We start from the raw sequence: 13,783 nt of genomic DNA, 5'->3' as shown, positions 1-13,783 counted from the left end.
GTGATGTATATATTGACTGTGAGGGGAGGGGAGTGAGTTCTGTTCTGGAGTAAATAAAGTTGTTGGAAGTTTGCCGTCTCATCGCCTGCTCTTGCTTTTGCCACAATGTGACGGAGTTTGTATCCACTACACCCAGGAAAACAAAGGATTTACTCTGAAGTTTAAAAGGTACAAAAGATACAGATCTTGCAACTCAGTGATTCAGCCATTCATTAATGTGAAGGAGAAGACTTTTAAGTTTCATTTATGCCCAGAAATATTGGCAAAATTATTGTAAGAGACGTGGCATGAATTTTGCTGAGTCATTCCTGCATATCAGCAGAGAGAGTGCATATCTTGTGGAGTACGTTCGATTCCTCAGTCTTCCTCATAGTGACTGCAAGTGGTTCAACAGCCAAATGAGATGAATTGGGGCGAGAGAGCAACAAAACATGTTTGGTCTAATCTCTTTGATCTTTGGTAAATATTTTACAATAAAGGCCAGTAAGACGAGCAAATACCAAGCATACAGATATTCATAATATTCAATTCAACTGTATCATGGGTCATAACTTATCGGAAAACTTTTACAGTATTCCCGTCTGACCATGGACTTTTTCCACCATAAAACCGATTGCAGCTTGTTTTTCAAAAGCAGAACATGTTCGCATCAAGAGTCAGAAGAGCAAGTGAATCTAAGAGATTTTATGTTGCAGTTAAATCTGTACTTGCATCATAACAATAAAGCTTTGTGTCATATTTGTCAATCAGTGAGGATCTCTTTTAACTGCAATATACAAACTACACTCCACTACTAAAGAACGACTCAGTTGGTTTGTCATCATTGTAACAACATGAGACGGGTGACCCACATGTAGCAGGGAGGAGACAGAGACCGAAGCACACTCACTCGAAGTAGGTGAACTGAAAATACAAAATGCAAACAGAATTACTCTCGACTTCTAACACGAGGAGGAGGCAGGAGAAACAAAGACGATACAAAACCTCGACACAAGAGGGAGACAGAGTCCATTAATACAAAGTCAAAACCAGTTCAGAAATTCAAAAGAGCATAACAAACAGAGTCCTATAAAACAAAATAAGTCCACAGGATTGTCTTCTGGCCGGCGTTCAAGTGGCGAGGAGGATGATTGCATGACTAAGCTCAGGAGTTCTGTGTGTCTGTGACAACTGTATGGCATGGAGAAGACCCCCAATCTTGTCAGAGAGGAGGAGAGAAAGGCGGGAGCAGGAAGCTGCCCAAAACAATAAGACAGGTGAAGGAAGTGAAATATCGCTGAGGTACACGACACATGAATTGCAAATGAGGCCAGCCAACACAACGTTCAGAAGCCTTTCAAAAGTGGCAGGTCCTCTACTCAATCCAAAGGGTGGCACCTTTAGTTGAAAAAGGTCAACGTGGCTGTCAAAGCAGTTTGATTTCTGGTTTCCTCCGCATGAAGAGAAAGTCAAACTCCATACTGAATGAACTGAATGTGACATGTTCACGTCCAGCAAAAGGCTGGCTCATTCAAGTTCCAACACAAATAGTTAAAGACCTGACAAAGTAATACCTAAGTAAAACTGAATCAGAACACTCTTGTTGAGATTTGAATAAATTAGTGTTTATTTCATTCACCTCTAATCCATAGACATGAATTACTTTGACAAATACAATTTAACGGCATCTTCTATGTACAATACAATCACACTTAAGATGTAGTTAACTTGCAATGAATCGCATATTGCGCACACTTTTTGCATCAGTTTTAAATGTAACTTAAAGGAAGATTTTATCAACACAAATATGGCAATAATCCTTTCCTCAATTGTTACTCTGCAACATACTGTCAAGAATAATCCATACCCTCTTAGAATAACTGAATGCTCGACAACCAGTCAAAAGCATAACATTGTAAACACATGCCCAAAAGCACGATGACGATGGAGAACACACTCTGAAAGGATGCTTTATTATTGTAAATTGGAAAAAGACAGTGTCGTCCTCTGTCTTTTTTAACAGCATATCATGACATGTTTTATACAAACCTAAGTCGTATAAAAATGAGCCATGAAGATGGAGATGGAAAGGACGTGTTACAGTTCTATTGCTTATTGTTTGAGCTTGAACCCCTTGCAGTATCAGGATGAGACTAGCAGCTGTTAAGAGCTCCGCTCCTGGTTGAGCCTGCGTTATTAATGGCCGACACCATTTCATGCAGAAAAAAATGATCACGTCATCATATTCTCTTGTCTTAATTCATACTGCTAGTGAAGGGATTGCTAGATATGACCACTTTTGCAAACAGAGTCAGCAGCAATGGTGGATTCCACCCCGCGTAAATACAGAGTTCAGAGTTCACATCGAGAGTCATTCATCGGGAACTACGCATAACTTTAGAAGCGGAAGGGCAAGCTCCTGTGTGTTTTCACGCAGACCTTTTTTCTGGCACTGCAAAAAAGTATGTTTCTCCAGGTCACATGCGCCACATCGCTCCATGTCCCACCAGGGGGGCCCGCCCCGCTATTTGAGAAGGACTGGTGTAGAGGATCATCTTTAACAACTGGTCTCACTGCTCCCATGCCATGTTGCTGTCCTGCTGCTCATGAGGCCCACAAATGCAGAAGTAAAGCTTTTTAGCCTAATATTGGCACCATGGACCCAAGATTTACAGATCTACTTTATGTCACATCCACCGAGCAGAGAGAAACATACTCAACATCCCATTTTAAGCAGACTTTTTTTCTTTCAATTTTAATGGCCAAATACAAACAGCATTGCTCAAAATCTCAAACCTGCATGGATTGTTGATTAACCCGCCTTCTCTGCCTATAAAAACTGGACCAGCAGAGCAGTAGCCTCTTGAGACAACCACCACCTCATGAAGACTGCCATCGCTCTCTTGCTGCTGTCTTGCTTCCTGGCTGCCAGTCATGGTAGCTGAACACACCGCTGGATAATATAGAGACATATTTGACTTGTGTCCTTGTAACAGTGCTCTGTCAAATGATCTGATGTATGGTATAACAAAATAAAGTTCATATATTAAACGCCATTCTGTTTCTTATTCCTTGTGAGGCTCATAGTAAGTCCATCTTAGGGCGTGTTTAGACAGACAACAACTCAAACGTATGGACCTCTATAAGTCTTTGGGCTGCGGGAGGTAGCCAGAGAGCTCAGTGCAACTGAAAGGCCATTTGTCTAAGCTGGATTCGGCTTGTAGAATAAACTGCTTCAGTGATGTTTGTAAATGACGATGACAGTGTGGAGTATACGACGAGAAAGTCAGAAAGAGGCTTTTATGCGATGGCTGAGCACACTCAGTGTGCCAGCCGCTGGGAAGAAACTGTTCTCCCTTTCAGACTCCCACCGGAACAGATGAACAGACCGCCTGACAGTCTGAAGTGTCCACTTCTGCCAGTGTAAGATGCAGTTTCGCCTCCTGCTCATTTTGATGGTGGTAGGATGGAACGACGACAAGATGATCACCTGTGAGCGGTACGCAAGGTGAATCAGAGTCAGAGAGGACTTTTTCTCTTTAGACAAAACATCTACAACATTCTGGACGACTCTTAGCAGCAAATAACTCTGAAAACAATCATGTCTCTGCCACCTCACTTGTGCATTCACCCTGTTCACACCTATTCACTTCATGTCCTGCTTTATCACATCCATGAACCTCAATAGCTGCCTTCTTCTTTTTCGTTTGCCAGGTATTTCCATGTTTGACATTTTTTGTCAGACATGTTCCCTGTCTGGTCCAAACCACCTCACTCTGTCCTCCCTGACTCTGACATACATGAACTGTCCCTCTCATTTACAGTAGAGATATGCTCATTTCAAATCTTGTCCTCCTGAGTTGCTCCAATGAAAACCGGAGCATCTTCATCTCCAACACTTCTAACTCAGTCCTTGGTCCTTGTGCCATCACAACAGTCTCTGACCCGCACATCATGGCAAATCTCTCTGCCGTCCGTTCACTCCAGCTGCTGCTCTACTGTTACACAACAACTACATTCTTCAACGTCACATTAAATAATGACTTTCCTCATACCTGATTAACATTGAATTCCAGCCAACTAACTGGAAATCAAGTTGTCAAACCTGCATGGAATGTAGACTGACTCAATTCTTCTGCCAATAAAAGCCAGACCAACCAAGCAGCAGAGCAGCAGAGCAGCGGCCTCTTGAGATCCTGACATCAGCCTCCCTGAAGACAACCACCACCTGAAGAACAGCCACATCATGAAGACTGCCATCGCTCTCTTGCTGCTGTCTTGCTTCCTGGCTGCCAGTCATGGTAGCTGAACACACCGCTGGAGAAGAGAAGTGAAAATGTTGTGACTAACCTTGTCTTTGCTTTGCAGCCTTCAGGTGTGAGGAAGCTCCCAGGTATCACGGCCTCGGTCAGTTTGATGCCGGACAAGGAATATTGGTTGCCACCAACAGATATCGAACCCTGATGCTCACTGGTACACGCTGGAGCGTCCTGAGCTACCAACGCCTTCGTCACATTTCAGTCGGACGTTCTGGGCTGTGGGCCACTGATTCCAGGAACAAACTCTTCAAAATGGTGGGAGGCAACTTTCTGGAGGCCACAGGTATTTTTCATCAGTAACTTTCATGATGGTCTTCCTGCAATAGGTTTGAGACAAGTGTTATGTCTTTGTCTCCAGGTTTGAAGTTGAAAGTGGTGGCAGCTGGAGGGGACGATTTTTTGATGGGAGTCAGAGCCAGTGACAACAGAACCGTCTGTATTCGAAGCAGCACGGCTTTGCACTACAGAGGTGTTGGCTCTGTGAGCTGGGTTTTGAAGACCCATGTCATGAAAGAAATCAGCTGCGGACAGAATAGATGCTGGGCGGTCGACTCATCGAATCGGGTCTATGTCATGTGGGTAAGTAGACGGCACAGCAATGTTGGAATTCTGTGTTTGAACATCATAACCTTAGTTATTGTGGGAACAATTTGGTCATCAGGTTCCCTGCCTCTATTTTGAAATCTTTCAGGTTTAAAACAAGACGAAGCAGCATGAGAGAAATAAAAAAATTCTGCTGATTGATAAAAATAAATGAAGCTTACTTCAACACAAACACAACACAATACATTCGTCGTCTGATTTTCCTGCTCTGTTTTGTTTGATGCTTTCAGAATATCAACTCCGGCTGTGGAAGTTCATCATGGGTGCAAGTGTCTGGGTCCTTTAAGTCGATCAAAGTGGGACAGGACGGATCAGTTTTTGGACTGATGCCGAATGGTGTCATCTGCGAAAGGTAAGCAATGACCTGGCATGAGAGCCTCACTGTGCTGGTCCCATTCATTTCTTTTCTCACACAACATCAACAACCATTTCATTTTTTCATGTTTTTCTTTTCTCTTCAACAGAGTGGGCATCACAAGCAGTAACCCGAGAGGCTCTTCTTGGCGCGATTTCCGGATGCGCATCGCTGTTGACAGACTCGCCTACGACCTGGGCAGACTTTGGATCGCCAGCAAGTCAGGTCTCCTCTTGGAGTGCCGCCGCTAGGATTCACTCTTGTTGCACTGATGTAACAATGATGGCAACAATCCATCTAAATGTTTTTTATCTTATACTCTCTTTCTTCTTTTACATGAAATAGTTACCCCAATAATGATAAGACATAACATGGAGAAATGTCCATCCAGTGATAGAATTTTGATCATTGTTCTTCCAACTGTGGTGAAATCAGAAGATACGATGTATGGCAATACTGAATAAAGAATTCCAAATTACTTGGTGTCCAGTTCCGTCCACTGATTCCCTTTGGTCGCAGGGTCAATGGGGCTCTTGGTGTCGTCCATCCCAGTGCTTGTTCAGACACGAAACTACGCACACAATCACAGTGATGGAAACTTTGATGAAGGACGAACCTCTGAATGTCTTTTCACTGTGGGAGGTCACCGCAGTGCTCTGTGGAAAGCCACACATACATGGAGAGGGCGTCCAACTCCACACAGAAAGTTCACTTCCAACGCAGAGTTGGCTCAGGCTCCAGTTTCAAAATCCAAGTGAAATAACTAACAACATGCTGATGGCTGAAGAGTCCAGTGTGTTTAATTCTTCTGAGGTCCTACATTTGAGTCCATGTCAAAGTTCAGCACCCTAATAACAGAAAGCATTTTCCAAGTTCGACGTCACATGTGTTTCGCCTTCTAACGGCCTTTGATTTTGGTTAATTACTGAGCCACTCAGTCAACATGGACTCGTGTCCCACATGGTTGGCACTGTCTGATCAGGTTCATCGCATGCAGGCTGCCATCCAGCCGAGACCGAGCAGGATTCCTGAGAATCCTGCTCCCTGTGTGTTCAGCAACTGTGTGGGACAACTTATCCTTGTCACACTCGCCGCATCCTTCTACTTTGAGGAGTTTTTACTGCCGGGAGGCTCTGTTCTCTGTTCTCAGGACGATACCCTCGGACCTGTCCTCGGTGGTTTCTGAAGTAATACGCGGCTACGGTTTGCTCCAGAGACCCCATCTAGCTCAACATCGGTGCACCACTTCCTTCCCTGTTACACATTGGAAGCGACAGGGGCGGAACATGAGGAAACAGAAGAGGGGCAAGCGAGGAGGTTATCGAGCAAGGCTAGCCACTAGCCCGCTCCGACCGGCGATCCCCACCATCACGATGGCTAATGTCCGCTCACTGGCCAACAAGCTGGACAACATCCGCCTGTTCCGCACCACGTTCAGGTCTGTGAGGGATTGTTGTGCTTTCGTGTTCGTGGAGACATGGCTCAATGACACCGTTCCGGACCATGCTATCGAGCTAGCGTGGCTAGCATGCCATAGATCTGACCGGGCTCTCGTCGAAGGAGGTAAGACTCGAGGTGGGGGACTCTGTGTTTACATCAACCATGCCTGGTGCCGTGACGCTGCTGTGGTATGTAGACACTGCTCCGCGGGCTGAGGTGATGATTATCAAATGTCGGCCTTTCTATCTGCCGAGGGAATTCGCTGCTGTTCTGCTGGCTGCAGTATACATCCCTCCCAGCTCAAATGACAACAGCAAGAGAGAGGCACTGAACGAACTTCACCAACTCATCAGTACTCAGCTGACAGCTCACCCCGATGCTCTCCTCATCCTGACCGGGGATTTTAATCATGCAGACCCCAAGAGTGTGCTCCCACAACTGAACAGCCACGTAAACGTCTCCACACGAGGCAACAGCACCCTTGACAACGTCTCCACTGCGCACAGGAGAGCCTACAGATCAGTCCCCCTGCCTCCGCTTGGTGCCTCTGCCTGTCTTGCTCATTCCAGCATACAGGCCACGGGTGAAGGTCACAAAGCCCACCAAGAAGAGGATCCGCGTCTGTAGCGCTCCAGGACTGCTTCTCCACCACAGATTGGAACATGTTCAGAGAGGCAGCCACTATCAACAACACCGTTGATCTCCAGGAGTATACAGAGACCGTCACAGCCTACATCCGGAAGTGCATTGATGACGTGACAGTCGCCAAAACCATCTCCATCCGGGCTAATCAGAAGCCATGGATGACAGGTGAGGTTCACAGGTTGTGGCGGATTCGAAACGCTGCCTTCAGAGCTGGAGGTGAGGAGGGCCTGAGAGCAGCCAGGGCCAACCTGGCACGTGACATCAGAGAGGCGAAGCGGCAGTATTCCAGGAAGATTGCCGACCAGCTCAGCGACAGCAGAGACACCAGGAACCTGTGGAGGGGGATCCAGACCATCACGGATTACAAGCCCTCACCGCAGACCTGTGATGACTCCCCTCTTCTGTTTGACCAGCTGAATGACTTCTTCGCTCGCTTCGAGGCAGTCAACAAGACTCCAGCCCAGAAGATCCTTCTGACCCCTGAAGACCAGGTACTGTCGTTGTCTCCGAACGGGGTGCGAAGATCACTGAGAAGGATCGACGTGAGGAAAGCTTCGGGTCCAGACGACATCCCGGGAAGGGTCCTGAAAGACTGCGCTGGGGAGCTCACGGATGTCCTCACGGACATCTTCAACACCTCGTTGAGCCAAGCTGTTGTTCCAACATGCCTAAAAGCAGCATCCATCATTCCAGTCCCGAAGAAGACGTCTCCCACCTGCCATAATGACTACCGCCCAGTGGCACTCACTCCTATCATCATGAAGTGCTTCGAGCGGCTGGTCATGCATCACATCAAGACCTCTCTCCCTCCTGCTCTGGATGATCTGATCTGATGATGCCATCTCCACCGCTCTCCACTCCGTCCTCACCCACCTGGAGACGAGAGACTCTTGCGCCCGAATGCTGTTCCTGGACTTCAGCTCAGCATTCAACACCATCATCCTGCAGCAGCTCATCCTCAAGCTGGTCCAGTTGGGACTTGACCCCCCCCTCTGCAACTGGCTACTGGACTTCCTCACAGGCAGACCACAGGTGGTTCGAGTTGGCAGGAATACCTCCGGGTCCATCACAATGAACACTGGACCTCCTCAGGGATGTGTTCTGAGTCCTCTCCAATTCACTCTGCTAACATATGATACCGGAGTGAGGTGAGCCGCCTGGTCCAGTGGTGCGATGACAACAACCTTCGCCTGAACGTGGAGAAGACCAAGGAGATTGTGGTGGACTTCAGGAGACGACCCGTCCTGCATCCCCCCCTTCTCATCCCTGGCGCCGCAGTGGAGCAGGTCACGAGCACCAAGTTCCTGGGTGTTCACATTTCCAAGGACCTGACCTGGAACACCAACACCACAGCACTGGCCAAGAAAGTCCAGCAGCGCCTGTACTTCCTGCGGAAGCTGAAGAGAGCCAGAGTTCCGTCCCCCATCAGGTGCACCTTCTACAGAGGCACGATCAAGAGCGTTCTGACCAGCTGCATCACAGTGTGGTTCGTCACCAACGCCTGCCGCAAGACCCTGCAGATCATCGGGGTCCCTCTTCCATCTCTCCTGGACATCTACAAGACTCGCCTCACTCGGAGAGCCCAGAGGATCGCAAGAGACCCCACCCACCTGTCACACCGCCTCTTCAAGCTGCTGCCATCAGGGCGAAGGTACCAGAGTCACCGCGCACAAATGAGCAGACTGAAAGACAGCTTCGTCCACCAGGCTGTCATGATGCTGAACTCCCTTCCTGCTCTGCCCCCGGGTCTGCAACAGGCACTTTTGGCTCCATCCATTGCACGTCTGCCCGTCCTGGGTGGGGGACCCCTCCTCTGAATCTCACCCTGAGGTTACTCTGTTTTCCTCTCGATAGGGTGTTGTAGGAGTTTTTCCTTAGCCGATGTGAGGGTTTAGGGTGGAGGATGTTGCCATGCAGCCATGAGCTAGGTGCTCTCCCCGGTGGTTGATGGACTGATGGACTGATGTGACGATGATTTTTGTTGCCATCTATCCTGCTGTGTATTTATCAAATTAGATCTTTATTACAAAAGGGAGCAGCCAAACAATTGACAAACAAGTCAGCATGGAGAGAGTCTGGAGGAGCTCTATTCATTGTCATAGTTTTAAGCAGACTTTTAATCCAAGAAACGATATCAACAGTTAGGAAGCTTCTCAGTGTGTCATCGTCAAACCTGAACCAGATTAGTGATCACATAAGATTGAAAGCCAGTTAGTTCAGTCTTTAGTGTGACACGATGATCTAAACTAGGCTTGTGTCATGTCCTGTATCATCGATCAGCATGAAGTAAATTCACTCGATGGGTAACGTCTGGATAGGTGGCTTCCCGAGTTATTGTCAGTGTTATGCGGGTAAGATATTTACTAAACAGATTTTGGAAGATTACAGTCACGTTCTTTACAAAGGGTTGTAAGTGACACAAATGAATATTCGGCATTGCTTGCATTTCTTTTTCCAATAACGGACAACACGGCGATGATACATGATATTTATGCCTCATCTTTCATATTAGAACAAACTCACCAACCTGAAGCACGTTTCACTTGCAGGAAGTTGCTCCTGTACTTGTTAAGGAGCACTTACAGGAAACAATTCACACCCATGACAACACCAAGAATTCTTTCCAATAAATGCATGACATTTCCTCCAAATTTCTCTTCCTCCTCCTGATCACATGGGGCGACGTTCTTATCGCCTTGTTGGTGACTACTTTAAATAGACATAACTGCATGAAAACATTGACACCATAGTGGTATTTTTGTTGAATTGATCTATTTATAAGAGGATTGCAATTGATAAAGGGCCCGAACGTAGCTGCAAACGTGTTACATCTGTCAAAATCACAACAATGAACATTCAGGTGTTTTGATGCTTAGACTCATCTGTCTGTCACCTCGCCAGATTAAAAAAACCCCAAAAACATTCCCCTTTTCTTCATTTGTTTCAATTCCAGTCGTGAGAGTGTCTCACGTATCCGTCCTGGTTTGAAGAGTCGGCTGTGAGACTGAGAACCAGTAGCTGCTTAAACCTGGACGGATCCACAACTTGTGACCAAGTGGACTGAGACACCTGAGACAAGGAGGACTGAAAGATGAGTCGTTTCTAGTCGAGGATGATATTACGGCATCTCTCAGGTCTTGTCAATCACACATAATTGTGCACCTGATCCAGCCAAAAAACCAAAACAAAACAAAACATAACACAATGGTACTTTTTTTAACCATCCATTTCCAGTGAAGGGTGTCAACTCTAGAAGTTTGGCACAAGACAAACTCTCTGTTGTTCCAGTAAGATGCAAACAATGACACAGTTGAAAGTCAGAGTCGGCACAAGTTCTGAACTTTACAGAGGTAGTCGTAGTCATAACTAATGCTCATAATAGTTGAAGTATAACAAATACTTACAGTACTGTGGCAGGCTGCCAGGACAATGAGACCTTCCACCAGGCCAATAAAATGATGCACCTCTCAGCGGTTCTAGTGTGTCGTCTTGTTTGACCTTGAAACCACAGGACATCACATTTGCTCCTGACTGAAACGCTGATATGAGGAAGGCTGTGTTTCTGTCTTGAGGTTTTCTCAATAAATATATGTGTCCTTGCTGGACAACATGGCGTTCCAGCTCAAGATATGAGATGGATTCACAGGTTCTGACCGGGACATGGAAGCTACTGATCCAGAATGAATTGTTAGAAAATCTGCTCGATTGAGAATCTGTTGAGTTTTTTGGTGGAGCAAAGACAGAGCAAAGGTTTCAAGCAAATATCCCTTCTCTGACAGCAACTACATAACACGATGACACACCCATGATAGTCTGCCATGATGGGAAATATTGACTAAACAAGTTCCATCAGCTTCGACCCATTAGAACATTTTTGTATGATGACAGCTGCACAAACTACAATGATTTGATTGATAACATTCTATTCTTCTTTCTTTTTTTCTTTGGCATTTCCTGTCAGGTCACTCTCCTCCTTCATCACACGTCTTGCATGTGCATGAGCATCCAGCTCTGTCTCTCTCTCTTTTGTCCAGCAGAGACTCCTCATCCACGCGTCTCTACCTGGCTGATCCCAGGTAGCATCAGAACCAGAGTCAGTGAGGACTTTTTCTCTTTAGACAAAACATCTACAACATGCTGCACGACTCTTAGCAGCAAATAACTCTACCTCAGCAGTTGATCTGAAAACAATCATGTCTCCGCCACCTAACTTGTGCATCCACCCTGTTCACACCTATTCACTTCATGTCCTGCTTTATCACATCCATGAACCTCAATAGCTGCTTTCCTCTTTTTCGTTTGCCAGGTATTTCCATGTTTGACATTTTTTGTCTGACATGTTCCCTGTCTGGTCCAAACCACCTCACTCTGTCCTCCCTGACTCTGACATACATGAACTGTCCCTCTCATTTAGAGTAGAGATATGCTCATTTCAAATCTTGTCCTCCTGAGTTGCTCCAATGAAAACCGGAGCATCTTCATCTCCAACACTTCTAACTCAGTCCTTGGTCCTTGTGCCATCGCTACAGTCTCTGACCCGCACATCATGGCAAATCTCTCTACCGTCCGATGAAGCTTCCATTTCACTCCAGCTGCTGCTCTTCTGTCACAGGCAACAATAACAACTACATTCTTCAATGTCACATTAGATGATGACTTTCCTCATACCTGATTAACATTGAATTCCAGCCAACTAACTGGAAATCAAGTTGTCAAACCTGCATGGAATGTAGATCGACCCACCTCTTCTGCCTATAAAAGCCAGACCAACCAAGCAGCAGAGCAGCAGAGCAGCAGCCTCTTGAGATCCTGACATCAGCCTCCCTGAAGACAACCACCACCTGAAGAACAGCCACATCATGAAGACTGCCATCGCTCTCTTGCTGCTGTCTTGCTTCCTGGCTGCCAGTCATGGTAGCTGAACACACCGCTGGAGAAGAGAAGTGAAAATGTTGTGACTAACCTTGTCTTTGCTTTGTAGCCTTCAGGTGTGAGGAAGCTCCCAGGTATTACGGCCTCGGTCAGTTTGATGCCGGACAAGGAATGTTGGTTGCCACTAACAGATATCGAACCCTGATGCTCACTGGTACACACTGGAGCGTCCTGAGCTACCAACGCCTTCGTCACATTTCAGTCGGACGTTCTGGGCTGTGGGCCACTGATTCCAGCAACAAACTCTTCAAAATGGTGGGAGGCAACTTTCTGGAGGCCACAGGTATTTTTCATCAGTAACTTTCATGATGGTCTTCCTGCAATAGGTTTGAGACAAGTGTTATTTCTTTGTATCCAGGTTTGAAGTTGAAAGTGGTGGCAGCTGGAGGGGACGATTTTTTGATGGGAGTCAGAGCCAGTGACAACAGAACCGTCTGTATTCGAAGCAGCACGGCTTTGCACTACAGAGGTGTCGGCTCTTTGAGCTGGGTTTTGAAGACCCATGTCATGAAAGAAATCAGCTGCGGACAGAATAGATGCTGGGCGGTCGACTCATCGAATCGGGTCTATGTCATGTGGGTAAGTAGATGCCACAGCAATGTTGGAATTCCGTGTTTGAACATCATAACCTTAGTTATTGTGGGAACAATTTGGTCATCAGGTTCCCTGCCTCTATTTTGAAATCTTTCTGGGTTAAAGCAAGACGAAGCAGCATGAGAGAAATAAAAAAATTCTGCTGATTGATAAAAAATAAATGAAGCTTACTTCAACACAAAACATGGTTGTGAAAGAAAACAGCAGCTGGTGATGCATGTCAATACATTCGTCGTCTGATTTTCCTGCTCTGTTTTGTTTGATGCTTTCAGAATATCAACTCCGGCTGTGGAAGTACATCATGGGTGCAAGTGTCTGGGTCCTTTAAGTCGATCAAAGTGGGACAGGACGGATCAGTTTTTGGACTGATGCCGAATGGTGTCATCTGCGAAAGGTAAGCAATGACCTGGCATGAGAGCCTCACTGTGCTGGTCCTATTCTTTTCTAGTCTCACACAACATCAACAACCATTTCATTTTTTCGTGTTTTTCTTTTTTCTTCAACAGAGTGGGCATCACAAGCAGTAACCCAAGAGGTTCTTCTTGGCGCGATTTCCGGATGTGCATCGCTGTTGACAGACTCGCCTACGACCTGGGCAGACTTTGGATCGCCAGCAAGTCAGGTCTCCTCTTGGAGTGCCGCCGCTAGGATTCACTCTTGTTGCACTGATGTACGGCAACAATGCATCTTAATCTTCATTAATCTTATACTCTCTTTCTTCTTTTACATGAAATAGTTACCCCAATAATGATAAGACATAACATGGAGAAATGTCCATCCAGTGATAGAATTTTGATCATTGTTCTTCCAACTGTGGTGAAATCAGAAGATACGATGTATGGCAATACTGAATAAAGAATTCCAAATTACTTGGTGTCCAGTTCCGTCCACTGATTCCCTTTGGTCGCAGGGTCAA

At 46.2% G+C, this 13,783-nt stretch overlaps 2 protein-coding genes across 2 annotated transcripts; both read left to right on the top strand.

The window, feature by feature from the left end:
- The first annotated feature begins 4,157 nt into the window (after window positions 1-4,157).
- On the top strand, window positions 4,158-5,722 carry LOC128757772 (fish-egg lectin-like). Its single transcript, XM_053863293.1, has 5 exons — window positions 4,158-4,280; window positions 4,348-4,581; window positions 4,657-4,877; window positions 5,132-5,253; window positions 5,366-5,722. Exons 1-5 carry the CDS (start codon window positions 4,226-4,228, stop codon window positions 5,505-5,507), a joined length of 774 nt encoding a protein of 257 aa, XP_053719268.1. The 5' UTR covers window positions 4,158-4,225; the 3' UTR covers window positions 5,508-5,722.
- Window positions 5,723-12,112: 6,390 nt separating this feature from the next.
- On the top strand, window positions 12,113-13,726 carry LOC128757898 (fish-egg lectin-like). The gene is made up of 5 exons (XM_053863521.1): window positions 12,113-12,255; window positions 12,323-12,556; window positions 12,632-12,852; window positions 13,140-13,261; window positions 13,374-13,726. The coding sequence occupies exons 1-5, from the start codon at window positions 12,201-12,203 to the stop codon at window positions 13,513-13,515; spliced, it is 774 nt and encodes a 257-aa protein (XP_053719496.1). The 5' UTR covers window positions 12,113-12,200; the 3' UTR covers window positions 13,516-13,726.
- Window positions 13,727-13,783: the final 57 nt, after the last annotated feature.

Source organism: Synchiropus splendidus, chromosome 4 (genome assembly GCF_027744825.2).
Source record: "Synchiropus splendidus isolate RoL2022-P1 chromosome 4, RoL_Sspl_1.0, whole genome shotgun sequence".
Classification (NCBI taxonomy): Eukaryota; Metazoa; Chordata; class Actinopteri; order Syngnathiformes; family Callionymidae; genus Synchiropus; species Synchiropus splendidus.
The sequence above is the reverse complement of the archived record's forward strand: the minus strand, read 5'-3'. Positions and strand labels throughout refer to the sequence as shown.

Excerpts from the sequence above, each read along its gene's own strand:
- LOC128757898 (XM_053863521.1), top strand. The coding sequence starts at position 12,201 with ATGAAGACTGCCATCGCTCTCTTGCTGCTGTCTTGCTTCCTGGCTGCC. Across the intron at positions 12,853-13,139 it reads ATCGGGTCTATGTCATGTGG|AATATCAACTCCGGCTGTGG; the intron begins GTAAGTAGATGC and ends TGATGCTTTCAG. Across the intron at positions 13,262-13,373 it reads AATGGTGTCATCTGCGAAAG|AGTGGGCATCACAAGCAGTA; the intron begins GTAAGCAATGAC and ends TTTCTTCAACAG.
- LOC128757772 (XM_053863293.1), top strand. The coding sequence starts at position 4,226 with ATGAAGACTGCCATCGCTCTCTTGCTGCTGTCTTGCTTCCTGGCTGCC. Across the intron at positions 4,281-4,347 it reads CTTCCTGGCTGCCAGTCATG|CCTTCAGGTGTGAGGAAGCT; the intron begins GTAGCTGAACAC and ends TTTGCTTTGCAG. Across the intron at positions 5,254-5,365 it reads AATGGTGTCATCTGCGAAAG|AGTGGGCATCACAAGCAGTA; the intron begins GTAAGCAATGAC and ends TCTCTTCAACAG.